Source organism: Nerophis ophidion, linkage group LG08 (genome assembly GCF_033978795.1).
Source record: "Nerophis ophidion isolate RoL-2023_Sa linkage group LG08, RoL_Noph_v1.0, whole genome shotgun sequence".
In the NCBI taxonomy this organism is placed as follows: Eukaryota; Metazoa; Chordata; class Actinopteri; order Syngnathiformes; family Syngnathidae; genus Nerophis; species Nerophis ophidion.
In genome coordinates this window covers 77459735-77478131 of record NC_084618.1, presented here as the reverse complement: position 1 = coordinate 77478131, position 18397 = coordinate 77459735, and the positions used below count along the sequence as shown (strand labels likewise).

The window sequence follows — 18397 nt, the reverse complement described above, 5'->3', positions numbered from 1 at the left end:
AACAGATGACAGCCAAATGGACTTTGCTGTTTTATTTTCAATGAAACAATAGAAAAATGTAGTCATATAGTGGAACAGTTATTATTAGTGAGAATATACTTATTTGAAGGTATTTTTGGGTTCATTGAGGTTAGCTAATTTTACTTGATTTGGAAAGTCTTGACAAGCCAATTTTTCTTGTTCTATTGGCAGATAATTTTGCTTAGTTCAAATATAATACATCTAATTTTTGTATTTTTTATTCTTGTTTTTGATCACTGACTTTTTGCAGTGTGGGATCTGAAGTCAAATCGCACAAAAAAAAAAATCCAGATTCTTGTCCTAAATTTGAAACAGTCCAGATAAAGAATCCTATTGATTTTTATATTCTACAAGCTTGGATGTACTGTAGGCATCATGAGGTCAAAGGGCACCAAAAGCATGTTTCCTGTCACATATATGAACCGATTTAAATAAATATCCTCTTTCAGAACAATTTGGAAGGTAGTATTCCAGGACAAAATATAAATTATACTTAATAAGTTGGAATGATTGCCCAACTATATTGCAAGAACCCTATGGATTTGGATATTTTTATAACCTGGGATGTAGGTATCGTTAGGTCAAAGGGCCCGCAAATCAAGTTTTTTGACACAAATTCATACCAAATGACCAGTTAATTCCCAATTCCAGAGAAAGAACCCTATTCATTTTGCACTTCTCCAATCCTGAATTGTGCACTGCAAAAACTAAATTCTAAGTAAGATAAAATATCTCAAATAAGGGTGATATTTGCTTATTTTCTGTCTAAGATAATTATTCTCACCAGGCAGATTTTATGTTAGTGTTTTACTTGTTTTAAGGGTTTTGGTCCTAAATGATCTCAGTAAGATATTACAGCTTGTTGCTGAGATTTGATGACCTACTGTATATTGAGTAAAACCTGCTTGAAACTGTTGCAAAGCTGTGTCATCAACCCTTACAAGTAAAAAACTGCTTTTTTTAAAGTAATAATTTCTTATTTCAAGCATTTAAAAAAACAAGATTTAGACACAATTGTGTCTCATATTAAAACAGATGACAGCCAAATGAACTTTGCTGTTTTATTTTCAATGAAACAATAGAAAAATGTAGTCATATAGTGGAACAGTTATTAGTGAGAATATACTTATTTGAAGGTATTTTGGGGTTCATTGAGGTTAGCTAATTTTACTTGATTTGGAAAGTCTTGACAAGCCAATTTTTCTTGTTCTATTGGCAGATAATTTTGCTTAGTTCAAATAAAATACATCTAATTTTTGTATTTTTTATTCTTGTTTTTGATCACTGACTTTTTGCAGTGTGGGATCTGAAGTCAAATCGCACAAAAAAAAAAATCCAGATTCTTATCCTAAATTTGAAACAGTCCAGATAAAGAATCCTATTGATTTTTATATTCTACAAGCTTGGATGTACTGTAGGCATCATGAGGTCAAAGGGCACCAAAAGCATGTTTCCTGTCACATATATGAACCGATTTAAATAAATATCCTCTTTCAGAACAATTTGGAAGGTAGTATTCCAGGACAAAATATAAATTATACTTAATAAGTTGGAATGATTGCCCAACTATATTGCAAGAACCCTATGGATTTGGATATTTTTATAACCTGGGATGTAGGTATCGTTAGGTCAAAGGGCCCGCAAATCAAGTTTTTTGACACAAATTCATACCAAATGACCAGTTAATTCCCAATTCCAGAGAAAGAACCCTATTCATTTTGCACTTCTCCAATCCTGAATTGTGCACTGCAAAAACTAAATTCTAAGTAAGATAAAATATCTCAAATAAGGGTGATATTTGCTTATTTTCTGTCTAAGATAATTATTCTCACCAGGCAGATTTTATGTTAGTGTTTTACTTGTTTTAAGGGTTTTGGTCCTAAATGATCTCAGTAAGATATTACAGCTTGTTGCTGAGATTTGATGACCTACTGTATATTGAGTAAAACCTGCTTAAAACTGTTGCAAAGCTGTGTCATCAATACTCACAAGTAAAAAACTGCTTTTTTTAAAGTAATAATTTCTTATTTCAAGCATTTAAAAAAACAAGATTTAGACACAATTGTGTCTCATATTAAAACAGATGACAGCCAAATGGACTTTGCTGTTTTATTTTCAATGAAACAATAGAAAAATGTAGTCATATAGTGGAACAGTTATTAGTGAGAATATACTTATTTGAAGGTATTTTGGGGTTCATTGAGGTTAGCTAATTTTACTTGATTTGGAAAGTCTTGACAAGCCAATTTTTCTTGTTCTATTGGCAGATAATTTTGCTTAGTTCAAATATAATACATCTAATTTTTGTATTTTTTATTCTTGTTTTTGATCACTGACTTTTTGCAGTGTGGGATCTGAAGTCAAATCGCACAAAAAAAAAAATCCAGATTCTTATCCTAAATTTGAAACAGTCCAGATAAAGAATCCTATTGATTTTTATATTCTACAAGCTTGGATGTACTGTAGGCATCATGAGGTCAAAGGGCACCAAAAGCATGTTTCCTGTCACATATATGAACTGATTGAAATAAATACCTACTTTCACAGCAAGCAACCTATTGGTTTTTAAAGTCGTAAGGTGGAATTTGACGCCAAAATTGAAATTATACTTGTTTCAATAGGTTGGAATGATCGCCCACTAACAGAGCTAGGACCTTATTGATTTTTTTTTTCTGAGGTCTAAGGTAAAAACGAACTTTGAACCTTCTTAAATAATCACTGCCGTATTTGGGGTGAGGAACCCTATTAGTTTAGATCACATTCATCCTTATATGGCAGTATCTCATGTCATAGGTCAAAACAATCAATAATGTTGAGTCATTACTTTTTTAGAATCCTATTAAAACCTACACCTAGGGGAAATCTATTGATTTTGAATGATGGATACACAAGTTTTAACTCCTTGACACCTCCAATCAATTTGTAAGCCTGTTTAAAAGCTTTATTGATTTTTAACACTCTTGATAGGCCGGCCTACGGCGGTCGCGAGTGCCCTGGCTCGGAGTTAGACTACCAGATGTGCAACACGGAGGAGTGCGCCGGGCCCTACGAGGACTTCCGTGCTCAGCAGTGCCTCCAGAGGAGCAACAAATACCACAACAACAAGAAGCACACCTGGCTGCCATACGAGCACCCAGATGGTAACGAGTGACGGGACAGTGTTTTCCGGCGCAACGCTCACGTGTCTTGTCTTTCTTGTCACGTTTGCAGAGAGTCGCAAGTGTGAGCTGAGCTGCACGTCCAAGGAAACGGGGGAGGTGGTCTTCATGAACCAGGTGATGCACGACGGGACCCGCTGCAGCTACAGCGACCACTTCAGTGTGTGCGCGAGGGGCGAGTGTCTGGTAAGTACACTGTATTAAGTGTTGCTTGTTTCTACCCACAATGCATTTGGCGCTGCTAAGAAGTCACTTGATGCATGCCTCGTCTTCTTCAACCTTTTCCATCGTACCATATCACACTGTATCATTCGTACAACATCATAACCTTTAAATAGCATACCAATTAATACATTATCATACCACATCATGGCATAACATGCCACAGTATATCATACCCTATCATAACCACATGGCATACCTTATCGTACCATATCACACTGTATCATTCGTACAACATCATAACCTTTAAATAGCATGCCAATTAATACATTATCATACCACATCATGGCATAACATGCCACAGTATATCATACCCTATCATAACCACATGGCATACCTTATCGTACCATATCACACTGTATCATTCGTACAACATCCTAACCTTTAAATAGCATACCAATTAATACATTATCATACCACATCATGGCATAACATGCCACAGTATATCATACCCTATCATAACCACATGGCATACCTTATCGTACCATATCACACTGTATCATTCGTACAACATCATAACCTTTAAATAGCATACCAATTAATACATTATCATACCACATCATGGCATAACATGCCACAGTATATCATACCCTATCATAACCACATGGCATACCTTATCGTACCATATCACACTAGGGTTTCCCACACATTCATTTATTTGTGGCGGCCCGCCACGAAAGAATTACGGCTGCCAGAAAGGAGGGAAAAAAATATATATATATACTTTTTTTTAAATTATTATTAATTTTTTTTTCGGCTTTTGACACGCTCGACCGCTCATAAAAGCATTTGGACTCTGTCTGTGAATGGAGCTTGTAGTTACATATTATATAAATATGTAAATATTATATAAATATGTATATAAATATGTACATAAAGTGTTGTAATTATATTCCAACTCCGCGTTCTTCTTGGTCATCTCTGCCGGTCATTCGTAAAACATCGTAACCTTAAATTAGCATACCAAATAATACATTATCATACCACATCATACCATAACACAGTGGTTCTCAAATTGGGGTACGCCTACCCCTGGGGGTACTTAAAGGAAAGCCAAGGGGTACGTGAGATTTTTTTTAAAATATTGTAAATATAGCAACAATTCAAAAATCCTTTATAAATATATTTATTGAATAATACTTCAACAAAATATGAATGTAAGTTCATAAACTGTGAAAAGAAATACAACAATGCAATATTCAGTGTTGACAGCTACATTTTTTGTGGAAATGTTCCATAAATATTGATGTGAAAGATTTCTTTTTTTGTGAAAAAATGTTTAGAATTAAGTTTATGAATCCAGATGGATCTCTATTACAATCCCCAAAGAGGGCACTTTAAGTTGATGATTACTTCTATGTGTAGAAATCTTTATTTATAATTGAATCACTTGTTTATTTTTCAACAAGTTATCTTTTTTTCCAAATAGTTTAAGAAAGACCACTACAAATGAGCAATATTTTGCACTGTTATACCATTTAATAAATCAGAAACTGATGACATAGTGCTGTATTTTACTTCTTTATCTCTTTTTTTCAACCAAAAATGCTTTGCTCTGATTAGGGGGTACTTGAATTAAAAAAATGTTCACAGGGGGTACATCACTGAAAAAAGGTTGAGAAACACTGTCATAACACTCCACAGCATATCATACCATGTCATAACCACATAGCATACCCTATCCTGCCATATCCATCAATCAATCAATCAATCAATCAATGTTTACTTATATAGCCCTAAATCACTAGTGTCTCAAAGGGCTGCACAAACCACTACGACATCCTCGGTAGGCCCACATAAGGGCAAGGAAAACTCACACCCAGTGGGACGTCGGTGACAATGATGACTATGAGAACATGATACTGTGATACTGATGATACTGATGACTATGAGAACATATGAGAACATGATACTGTGAAAGATCAATCCATAATGGATCCAACACAGCAGCGAGAGTCCCGTTCACAGCGGAGCCAGCAGGAAACCATCCCAAGCGGAGGCTGATCAGCAGCGCAGAGATGTCCCCAGCCGATACACAGGCGAGCAGTACATGGCCACCGGATCGGACCGGACTCCCTCCACAGGGGAGAGTGGGACGGCAGATCAACTGGTCTAAAAAGGGAGTCGATTTAAAGGCTAGAGTATACAAATGAGTTTTAAGGTGAGACTTAAATGCTTCTACTGAGGTGGCATCTCGAACTGTTACCGGGAGGGCATTCCAGAGTACTGGAGCCCGAAATGAAAAAGCTCTACTGCCCGCAGACTTTTTTTGGGCTTTGGGGATCACTAATAAGCCTAACATACCACAGCATTCTATACAATGTCATAACAACATAGCACTGCCTATCATACCATATCACAGCATACCATGCCATACCACAACCTTAAAATACCATACTGCGTATCATCATCAATATACAATACCATAACCTAAAATACCATACCATATAATCATTAACATACCAGACCATACCATACACATCATAACCTCACAGCATCCTATACCACATCCATCCATCTATCCAATACCAACCACGTGTCCCTCTCGGGGTTGCGGAGGTGGCTGAAGCCTATCCCAGCTGAATTTGGGCGGAAGGCAGGGTACACCTTAGTCAAGTAGCCAGCTCATCACAGGGTGATGAGCTGGCTACAACATTCACAATCACATTCACACACCAGGGCCAATTTTCAATGTTGCAAATCTGCCTATTCCTTGGTGCATGTCATACCCTTAAAATAGCATATTGTATAATACATTATCATACCACTCAATAGCATTGCATATCACAGAATACCTTTCCATATCATAACCACATAGCATACCCTCTCAAACTGTTAAGATCTGGTCAAGGGGTGACCCCGGGATGCAGAGACGAGAGGCAAGTTTGAATAACAAAAAGGAATGCCTTTATTGAGTCCAAAAGGTGTAACGAAAAGCGATGGGGCAGAAAATGCACACCATGAAAACTAAATCAATCAATCAATCAATCAACGTTTACTTATATAACCCTAAATCACTAGTGTCTCAAAGGGCTGCACAAACCACTACGACATCCTCGGTAGGCCCACATAAGGGCAAGGAAAACTCACACCCAGTGGGACGTCGGTGACAATGATGACTATGAGAACCTTGGAGAGGAGGAAAGCAATGGATGTCGAGCGGGTCTAACATGATACTGTGAAAGTTCAATCCATAATGGATCCAACACAGTCGCGAGAGTCCAGTCCAAAGTGGATCCAACACAGCAGCGAGAGTCCCGTTCACAGCGGACTATGTATGTGTATGTATGTATGTATGTGTATGTGTGTGTATGTATATGTATGTATGTATGTGTATGTATGTGTGTATGTATGTGTGTGTGTATGTATGTATGTATGTAAGTTCAATCCACAATAGATCCAACACAGTCGCGAGAGTCCAGTCCAAAGCGGTTCCCCAGTGGTCGGCAGTGGAAAAGCCAGGGCGCACTAGTGCACAGGGAAAAAGTCTCTACTGCCTCAGGGAGGCTAGAAAACAAAATACAACAAGGTTAGGAAATACATGAATAAGGAAAATCAACATACCGGACTGACGAGGCGAAGCTGGTTCATGCACGTCGGAGGTGCGGCATCAAAAATTAACCGACAAGGACCAGTTGTGGGTGACGAGCTTATATACTCCTCGGTAGAAAATGGTTGCAGGTGTGTCTTAGTGTCCGCCCCCTGCTGGAGGCTAACGAGCTGAGGAAACAAATCACAACAAAAGAGAAGACAGGGTAATAAAAACATAACACAAACCATATCACAGCATACTATATACCCCATAACCTTGAAATAGCATAAAGTATAATACATTATCATACCATAACATATCACAGCACACTATATACTTACCACATGGCATAACTTATCATACCATATCACAGCCTACCATACCACATCATAAGCTTAAAATAGCATACAGTGTAAGACACTATCATACAATATCACTGCATAGCAAACCATATCTTTTCGCAACATATTACTAGTAAGTAAGTATATTTTATTTATAAAGGGCTTTTCACAGATAAAATCACAAAGTGCTGTACAAAACCTAGGTGAAGTAAAACAACAGTTTAATTTAAAACAACAGGGGAAACATCATAAAAAGGATACAAAGTGGATTGAAAATGATAGTTAATCAATCAATCATCCATCCATCCATCCATCATCTTCCGCTTATCCGAGGTCGGGTCGCGGGGGCCGCAGCCTAAGCAGGGAAGCCCAGACTTCCCTCTCCCCAGCCACTTCGTCTAGCTCTTCCCGGGGGATCCCGAGGCGTTCCCAGGCCAGCCGGGAGACATAGTCTTCCCAACGTGTCCTGGGTCTTCCCCGTGGCCTCCTACCGGTTGGACGTGCCCTAAACACCTCCCTAGGGAGGCGTTCGGGTGGCATCCTGACCAGATGCCCGAACCACCTCATCTGGCTCCTCTCGATGTGAAGGAGCAGCGACTTTACTTTGAGTTCCTCCCGGATGGCAGAGCTTCTCACCCTATCTCTAAGGGAGAGACCCAAACTCATTTGGGCCGCTTGTACCCGTGATCTTATCCTTTCGGTCATGACCCAAAGCTCATGACCATAGGTGAGGATGGGAACGTAGATCGACCGGTAAATTGAGAGCTTTGCCTTCCGGCTCAGCTCCTTCTTCACCACAACGGATCGGTACAACGTCCGCATTACTGAAGACGCCGCACCGATCCGCCTGTCGATCTCACGATCCACTCTTCCCTCACTCGTGAACAAGACTCCTAGGTACTTGAACTCCTCCACTTGGGGCAGGGTCTCCTCCCCAACCCGGAGATGGCACTCCACCCTTTTCCGGGCGAGAACCATGGACTCGGCCTTGGAGGTGCTGATTCTCATTCCGGTCGCTTCACACTCGGCTGCGAACCGATCCAGTGTCTCAAAGGGCTGCACAAATCACTACGACATCCTCAGCTTTACTAAAAAGAGAAGTTTTCAAATGTTTCTTAAAAGTTTCAACACAGTCAAGATCACGGAGGGACTGGTGTAAATTGTTCCACAGTCTGGGAGCCATGGACTGGAATGCCAGGTCTCCACGCATGAAGTCTCTTCAGCGTTGACTTGTTGAAGAGAGTGAAAAGAGAATTGCAATAGTCAATGCGAGACAAAATGAACACGTGAATAACCATTTCGAGATCCAATTTTGACAACAAATGTCTCTCTTTGGAAATATTTCTGAGATGGTAAAAACTGTTTTTGGTCAGTTGACGACAGTAACCCTCCAAAGTCATGGACTGATCCAACACAACCCCAAGGTTTTCTGAGGCTACTTTTAACAGATGCACCCAGAGCACCAAGGGAGTTCTTGATCAGGGGGATCTTTTTATCGAGAGCAATTCTTAGAGTTTCCGTTTTGTTTGAATTGATCTGGAGGAAATAATACTACCCTGTAAAACCCCACCATAACCATAACCTCCCCTTCCCTTATGTTACCTATTATGTCATAGTATACCACACCATAACATACCATGTCCTATCAACCTTAACACACTATATGGTAAATGGGTTATACTTGTATAGCGCTTTTCTACCTTCAAGGTACTCAAAGCGCTTTAACACTATTTCTACATTCACCCATTCACACACACATTCACACACTGATGGCGGGAGCTGCCATGCAAGGCACTGACCACGGCCCATCAGGAGCAAGGGTGTCTTGTTTAAGGACACAACAGACGTGACTAGGTTGGTAGAAGCTGGGGATCGAACCAGGAAATCTAAGGTTGCTGAGACTGCCACTATCCAAAGGGCATCCCACGCCGGTTGGGAGAGTATGCTATATCATTAGATTAGATTAGATTAGATTAGATAGTACTTTATTTATTCCGTCAGGAGAGTTCCTTCAGGAAAATTACAATTTTCAGCACAATCCCATTCAAGAGCAGACAAACATTACAGGGAGACAGAACAGGATCGCTGACGGGTCTGCCGGCTTCCAGCGCCCCTTACAAAAAAGATGAGATACAGGTAAACATTAAAATAAAAAAGATTAAAATTAAATGAAATAAAAATCGGTCTTAGCCTGGGCCCTGGAGAGGGGGTGCAGACTGAGGCCAAGGGAAAAAACAACAACTCATAGCCATAGTACACATCCCTCTTACATGTGTGTAAGAGGGTGAAGTGAAGTGAAGTGAATTATATTTATATAGCGCTTTTCTCTAGTGACTCAAAGCGCTTTACATAGTGAAACCCAATATCTAAGTTACATTTAAACCAGTGTCGGTGGCACTGGGAGCAGGTGGGTAAAGTGTCTTGCCCAAGGACACAACGGCAGTGACTAGGATGGCGGAAGCGGGAATCGAACCTGCAACCCTCAAGTTGCTGACACGGCCGCTCTACCAACCGAGCTATGCCGCCCCATCAAACATCAAAGAACACATAGGACATCAAAGACATTGAAGCAGCAGATACAAGCAGACACTTCTACATACAGCTATGAATAAAAAGTAAAAGAAACATATCCACTGTGGTGGCCTCTGCGCTGTTCCACGCCATCGTCCGCTGGGGTGGAGGGAGCATGGCCAGAGACAGGAGCAGACCCAACAAAGCAACCAAGACAGCCGACTCCACTCTCGGCCAGTGTCCAGTCCTCATGGATGAGCGAGGATACGTCCAAGGTGACTGAGGTGTCCGACACCTGCTCACCCAGCCAAGACACCGCGAAGCCTCTCCGTCCCAGCGCTCAGTGCTAGCTCCGCAGCCCTGTCCCCTCATCCGCATCTCCTCCAGTCCCTCCAAACAGACTCCGGTGTGGCAGACACCCAGCAGCTGGTCTCCATGGCCAAAAGGCTCCCGGGAGGCAGATCCAGAAGTCCCCAAAAAAAGCACCACAGAGGTCACGAAAGTGCCACCCCTTGTCACACAGTCCCAAAGGGTCCCGGACCAAAAAGCAAAAAAAAATATAATAACACATGAAAACAAGAGGGAAACACAAAAGGATGAGACAAGAGCACAAAGCTCCTGCCAACAGCAGCCACTACATCAGCGCCATCATGCCGTCCCATATCCTCAATCTAACATTTTATAGCATACCATACAGAATGAGAACTTTACCCTGGATCTTACCATACTGTACAATAGCACAGCATACCTTATCTTGCAACAGTATACCATATACAAGAAAGTTTGATCACATTACGCCTGTACTGGCTCACCTGCACTGGCTTCCTGTGCACTTAAGATGTGACTTTAAGGTTTTACTACTTACGTATAAAATACTACACGGTCTAGCTCCATCCTATCTTGCCGATTGTATTGTACCATATGTCCCGGCAAGAAATCTGCCTTCAAAGGACTCCGGCTTATTAGTGATTCCCAAAGCCCAAAAAAAGTCTGCGGGCTGTAGAGCTTTTTCATTTCGGGCTCCAGTACTCTGGAATGCCCTCCCGGTAACAGTTCGAGATGCTACCTCAGTAGAAGCATTTAAGTCTCACCTTAAAACTCATTTGTATACTCTAGCCTTTAAATAGACTCCCTTTTTAGACCAGTTGATCTGCCGTTTCTTTTCTTTTTCTTCTATGTCCCACTCTCCTTTGTGGAGGGAGTCCGGTCCGATCCGGTGGCCATGTACTGCTCGCCTGTGTATCGGCTGGGGACATCTCTGCGCTGCTGATCAGCCTCCGCTTGGGATGGTTTCCTGCTGGCTCCGCTGTGAACGGGACTCTCGCTGCTGTGTTGGATCCGCTTTGGACTGGACTCTCGCGACTGTGTTGGATCCATTATGGATTGATTTTTCACAGTATCATGTTCTCATATGTTCTCATAGTCATCAGTATCATCAGTATCACAGTATCATGTTCTCATAGTCATCATTGTCACCGACGTCCCACTGGGTGTGAGTTTTCCTTGCCCTTATGTGGGCCTACCGAGGATGTCGTAGTGGTTTGTGCAGCCCTTTGAGACACTAGTGATTTAGGGCTATATAAGTAAACATTGATTGATTGATTGATATAATATCCATAACATACTGTTTTTCAAAAATGATTTCTAAACATACATTTGAAAGTAGTTTATTATTTGATGGTTCTCTGCATTTACAAGAAGATAATATTTCATATCATATCTTTCTAAACACAAACGCACCATATTTTGTCTTTGCATGCTCACAACCTTGGCTTTGAGACCAGTGACAACCGACTCTGTTATGCCTGCATCACCAACTTGATGCCTTTTTCCCATAGTTTGAGCGGCCCAGCTCCGTCTAGACTGGAGACTGTAATCTGGATCACCCACTTCTAATGACCGTCTTTCTCCCTTCCCCCAATTCCCAATCTTGGCAGCACGTCGGCTGCGACAAGGAGTTTGGCTCGTACAAAGAGGAAGACAAGTGCGGAGTGTGCGAGGGGGACAACTCGCACTGTCGCACTGTCAAGCTGACGCTCACCAAAACGCCCAAAAAGAACGGTAAAAAAAAACCATGTTTGTATATGTTTGGTCACGATATTGCACGTCTAGACGCTAAAATTATCCTGATTAATACATGTTTTCATTTGATATATTTTTTTATTTTATAGAAATGTTTCATTTACATTTAAACAATATATACATATATATTTTATTGTGATAGACTATAATTTGGAAATATTCAATCCCAGCTCTTTTCATACCGACTTAAATTTGATCAGATTTAAACACATTTTTTCAACTGAAAAAATGTTAAAATGGAAAAAAACACAACTACCGTACTGACAGACATGTAAAAAACTAATAATAATAAACATACTAAACAATGATGGGAAGAAAATTGACACATAATAATAATAATATTATCATAAAAAGAACGATAATTAGAAGAGAAAATAAATAAATGAATAAAATTTTTAAAAATAAAGCAATCATAGCAAGAGACAATAAATACAAGCAGAAACAATGAATTAAGTAGGAAAATACACAAAGCGCTTTGAGTCATTAGAGAAAAGCGCTATATAAATATAATTGACGATTGAGGGAAAAAAATACAATGTAATATTGATAAAGACACTGAAAGTTAATAATACATTAAGAATAGCGAAAGAAAATAAAACAACACAAATAAAAAAACAAGATAGAATACAATTATGACACTAATAGTTAGTAATAAAACAGATTTCAATAATTATAAAAAATGAACTACCGTATACAACTCAAAATAAGAAGTACATACAAGTAGAAAGAGACAATAAAACAACAGAAAAATCACACCGATAGTTGATTGTAATAAAAAATTAATAATGATATAAAATAAATCATACAACAGAAAAAAATAATACATACAAGTAGGAAGAGACAATACGTCAAAACAGAAAAACACTAATAAACAATAACAATAATAAAAAAATAATGACACTAATAGTTTATAATGATAAAAATATAATAATAGAAAATAATAACATAAATAATACATAAAAGTAGGAAGAGACAATAAAAAAAAAACAATATAACAAATGGCAAACAGTTATAAGAAAAATATGAAATAATGCCACCAATAGTTAAGTAAATAGTTGTAAAATAAAACAAAATAAAAACTGTAGCAGAAAAAACAAGTGGATAAAATCAGCACAGATGGCATGTACTGAACAACTGACCTTTCACGCTTAAGGAGAGCAAGTGCTTATGTCGTTATTACACCAGAGGCAATTATTGAGACAATGGTCTCCTCACAATGTGACGACAGGCACCCTGCTTTTTGTCTCGTTAGGAATACTGAAAATGTTCGACATCCCTGTCGGAGCCCGTCACATCGTCATCGAGGAGAACGACACCTCCCCACATCTAATTGGTAAGTGGGTTGACATGGACTCGTCCAAAGGTCATAATAAAGCTGTCATGTGTGAGCGCCAAGTGGCTGGACTTGACATTCAGTCATAGATAATCCTTCTTGCACCTGATATTAAAGACTAATACTTAGTGAGATTCTCACATTTGCCTTCACTCCTTCTTCACCTGTTAATATGAGACAAAAGTAAAGTATTAGTCAGGGCCTCTGGGCCACAGTTAAGTTTATTTCTATTATGTTTAACATTAAAGAACCTCACTTGTTTACATGTGTACATTCCAACATGTCTGCAAAGTAGTAGGAAGAAACAGAGCTAATATAGTATTTCCCCTTCTCTGTGTTTTACAAAGTGTCATCTGGAAGCTTCTTCAAGTCTTTTGTACCACTTTAGAACATTCCAACAGAACAAACCGTACCTTGAAGTTCCGTAATGAGCTCTGTGGAGCTTTAAGGGGGTGGAAAAGACCTCTCCCTGTGTTGTAAAGCCATGGAAACACAGCGATATGAGCAAAGGCCGCTTAGACAGTCTTCCCCGCTGTGTTTGGTGGCTCTAAAGACGCAGGGACAGTTTTAGGAAGAATTCATTGTGTGGACGCTTTTATTCCCGACAGCCGTGAAGAATCAAGTGACCGGCAATTTCATCCTTAATGCCAAAAGTGAAGACGCGGAGTCAAAGACCTTCATCGAGAACGGTTTACAATGGAACTACACAATTGAGAGCAACGGCAAAGAGACCCTACGGACGTCCGGCCCTCTGCATGAAGGCATCTTAGTACTGGTGAGCCCTCCGACGTTCTCAATTTACGACACAGCGGCTCATCTTTGCTTTTTCTTATATTATCAGGTAATTTCGCGTGAAGAGGAGGCAAAGATCAGCTTGACGTATAAATACATCATACACGAGGACCTGCTACCTCTCATCACCAACAACAACATCCTCCTGGCCGAATTGGACACGTACGAGTGGGCGCTAAAAAGCTGGTCGCAGTGCTCCAAACCTTGCGGCGGAGGTCAGTGGGCAACTTTAGTCAAGACTCTCACAAGAACATGTACAAACAATACACTGCATCCGGAAAGTATTCACAGTGTTTCACTTTTTTTCACATTTTGTTATGTTACGTTCTTATTCCAAAATGTCAAAAAAATCATGTTGTCCTCAGAATACACCATTTCATTTAATAAATCTACAAAACCAGTAAAAAAAAACAAATGTACATAAGTATTCACAGCCTTTAACTCAATACTTTATTGATGCACTTTTGGCAGCAATTACAGCCTCAAGTATTTTTGAATATGATGCCACAAGCTTGGCACACCTATCTTTGGGCCCATTCCTCTTTGCCCCAGCGTGAATTGATTAAACGCTACGCTGCTGATCCGCCTCCGCTTGAGATGGTTTCCTGTGGACGGGACTCTGGCTGCTGTCTTGGATCCGCTTGAACTGAACTCTCGCGGCTGTGTTGGAGCCACTATGGATTGAACTTTCACAGTATCATGTTAGACCCGCTCGACATCCATTGCTTTCGGTCCCCTAGAGGGGGGGTGTTGCCCACTTCTGAGGTCCTCTCCAAGGTTTCTCATAGTCAGCATTGTCACTGGCGTCCCACTGGATGTGAATTCTCCCTGCCCACTGGGTGTGAGTTTTCCTTGCCCTTTTGTGGGTTCTTCCGAGGATGTTGTAGTCGTAATGATTTGTGCAGTCCTTTGAGACATTTGTGATTTGGGGTAAGTTCATAAACTGAAAAAAAACAACAACAATGCAATATTCAGTGTTGACACCTAGATTTTTTGTGGACATGTTCCATAAATATTGATGTTAAAGATTTCTTTTTTTGTGAAGAAATGTTTAGAATTAAGTTCATGATCTCTATTACAATCCCCAAAAAGGGCACTTTAAGTTGGTTACTTCTATTGTGCAAAAATCCATCCATCCATCCATTTTCTACCGCTTATTCCCTTTCGGGGTCGCGGGGGGCGCTGGCGCCTATCTCAGCTACAATCGGGCGGAAGGCGGGGTACACCCTGGACAAGTCGCCACCTCGTCGCAGAGCCAACACAGATAAACAGACAACACTCACACTCACATTCACACACTAGGGCCAATTTAGTGTTGCCAATCAACCTATCCCCAGGTGCATGTCTTTATTTATAATTGAATCACTTGTTTATTTTTCAACAAGTTTTTAGTTATTTTGATATCTTTTTTTCCTTATAGTTCAAGAAAGACCACTACAAATGAGCAATAGTTTGCACTTTTATACAATTTAATAAATCAGAAACTGATGACATAGTGCTGTATTTTACTTCTTTATCTCTTTTTTTTCAAACAAAAATGCTTTGCTCTGATTAGGGGGTACTTGAATAAAACATTGTTCACAGGGGGTACATCACTGAAAAAAGGTTGAGAACCACTGCACTAAGCAACACTCTTAGAAGTATGTTTAGATGGGTTTGGTGCGGAAGAAGGCCCTCAAACACCCTTGAGACAAACTAGAATAAAGATTAACAAAGAACCAGAATCTCTGTTTTAGGCCCATATCTTACAGTCAGTCTTCCCAAAGCTGTTGAAGGCACTTCATTTTCCTGACAGACAAAGCAAGGGCTGTAAAGAGGCATATTTGGATGAGTCTGGTGTAAAAGAAGGAAGGCTTGTTTATGGTAAACTGTTTTGTCAAGTGAGCGATTCAGCTGCACAGGTAGCAGCCTATGTTCCCCCTCAATTTTCCCGTGTCTGAGCAAACGCACAAACTCTCTGAGCATTTCTTTACCTGAGCAACATCACACTTGCACACTGTGACCAGATCAGTGTCACACCTGTTCCAAAGCTGACATAAGTTAAATGTTTTCTTATAAAAATCAAATAACAGCAATTGTTCCCATTACATTATTTACTATTATAAATTATTTGGCCCATTTATTTTTCGTGAGTTGTACTGAATGTTGTATATCTGGTTGGGGTCCTGCTGTGGAAAACTTTGAGACATGTACCCCTTACCGAGATCACATTTTGTTCACCTTAAAACGTTTACATTTTGCACAACAAGATGTGTGCTGTAGCACAAGCATGGGATAAAGTGTATAGCTTCTTGTCTGTAAAATACATCATTACTCAGTTTTTATTAGCATGTCTGTAGTCTTATAACAGCATTTTATGATTAATTTCCATAATTTAAAATGTTTTAATTCATTACACCACCGTATTTTTCGGACTATAAGTCGCAGTTTTTTTCATAGTTTGGCCGGGGGTGCGACTTATATTTAGGAGCGACTTATGTGTGAAATTATTAACACCTTACCGTAAAATATTAAATAATATTATTAAGCTCATTTACCTAAGAGACTAGACGTATAAGATTTCATGTTATTTATGGATTAGGAGTGACAGATTGTTTGGTAAACGTATAGCATGTTCTATATGTTATAGTTATTTGAATGACTCTTACCATAATATGTTAAGTTAACATAGCAGGCACCTTCTCAGTTGGTTATTTATGCCTCATATAACGTACACTTATTCAACCTGTTGTTCACTATTATTTATTTATTTTAAATTGCCTTTCAAATGTCTATTCTTGGTGTTGGGTTTTATCAAATACATTTCCCCCAAAAAATGCAACTTATATATGTTTTTTTCCTTCTTTATTGTGCATTTTCGGCAGGTGCGACTTATACTCCGGAGCGACTTATACTCCGAAAAATGTATGAACTTAATGTCCAAAATTGACGTGCCACATTATAAAAATGTTATTTTAATTTTACTAGAAAATAAACTGATTCTTACTGACAGATATAAGTAAGAACTTAACACTATGATGATAATCTCACTTAACAAGAAAAAATAAGTTATTTTACAACATTATGAGAATAACATTTTAATATTTCTTGAAAAAAGTCATATTTTTATGCGAAGAAATTGGTCAAAATATTTGTGCATAATTTTGTAATGTTAAAAGAAAAGGGAAGTGAGCTAAAGTTAAAAAAAACAAGGATATTGTCTGATTTTTACAAGAATAAATAGACAATATCTTGGGAATGAGTCGAAATTATCGTTGGAAAAACATAATTACGACCAAACTAACAAAAAAATTTGAATTTTCCGAGGATAAAATTGTAATCCTGGAAAGACAGATTTTTACAACATTACGAGCCCCCCGCGACCCCGAAAGGGAATAAGCGGTAGAAAATGGATGGATGGATGGATGTCTATTTTTGGTGTTGGATTTTATCAAATAAATTTCCCCCAAAAATGCGACTTATACTCCAGTGCGACGTATATATGTTTTTTACTTTTTTATTATGCATCTTCGGCAGGTGCGATTTATACTCCGGAGCGATTTATACTCCGAAAAATACGGTATATTAAACAGAATTGTGATTTTTATTTGATCTCACATTTTTCGGACTTAGGCAGATCCCAAATAGATTGTAGCAGGTACCAATAGGCAAGAAAAGTTGGTTTTGCATAGTAGGGCCCTTTTGAAACAACGCGAGAGCCAGGGCTGCCCGCTAAATAATTACCCCGGATTTTCACGAGATACGAAACGGCTGCTGAACGGCAACACCACGGACTGTCTCCGTGCTTCACCATCCATCAATTCCTACCTGTGGGTGTCTGTGACGGCACTGACTTAACTTGTGGAAAATGCGACGGTTTTGCTCTGCAGAAAGACCCCTGTTATAGTTTTTATTTTTATTTTGGACCTCTGGAATCAGCATGTCCTCATCCAGCTTGTCAACAAGGGGAAATCAATCAATCAATGTTTACTTATATAGCCCTAAATCACTAGTGTCTCAAAGGGCTGCACAAACCACTACGACATCCTCGGTAGGCCCACATAAGGGCAAGGAAAACTCACACCCAGTGGGACGTCGGTGACAATGATGACTATGAGAACCTTGGAGAGGAGGAAAGCAATGGATGTCGAGCGGGTCTAACATGATACTGTGAAAGTTCAATCCACAATGGATCCAACACAGTCGGGAGAGTCCAGTCCAAAGCGGATCCAACACAGCAGCGAGAGTCCCGTTCACAGCGGAGCCAGCAGGAAACCATCCCAAGCGGAGGCTGATCAGCAGCGCAGAGATGTCCCCAGCCGATACACAGGCGAGCAGTACATGGCCACCGGATCGGACCGGACTCCCTCCACAAGGGAGAGTGGGACATAGAAGAAAAAGAAAAGAAACGGCAGATCAACTGGTC

At 39.7% G+C, this 18397-nt stretch overlaps 1 protein-coding gene across 3 annotated transcripts in view; it reads left to right on the top strand.

Moving 5' to 3' along the window:
• Positions 1 to 18397, top strand: part of LOC133558409 (A disintegrin and metalloproteinase with thrombospondin motifs 14) — a 136654-nt gene that overhangs the window by 95431 nt on the left and 22826 nt on the right. For 2 of the 3 annotated variants that reach the window (XM_061909778.1, XM_061909777.1), the window contains exons 12-16: positions 2989 to 3161; positions 3232 to 3365; positions 11723 to 11846; positions 13120 to 13200; positions 13809 to 14207. In XM_061909778.1, the coding sequence (XP_061765762.1) occupies positions 2989 to 3161; positions 3232 to 3365; positions 11723 to 11846; positions 13120 to 13200; positions 13809 to 14207 (911 nt within the window). The remainder of the gene's footprint in view (positions 1 to 2988; positions 3162 to 3231; positions 3366 to 11722; positions 11847 to 13119; positions 13201 to 13808; positions 14208 to 18397) is intronic. The other variant, XM_061909779.1, reaches the window with a different exon arrangement.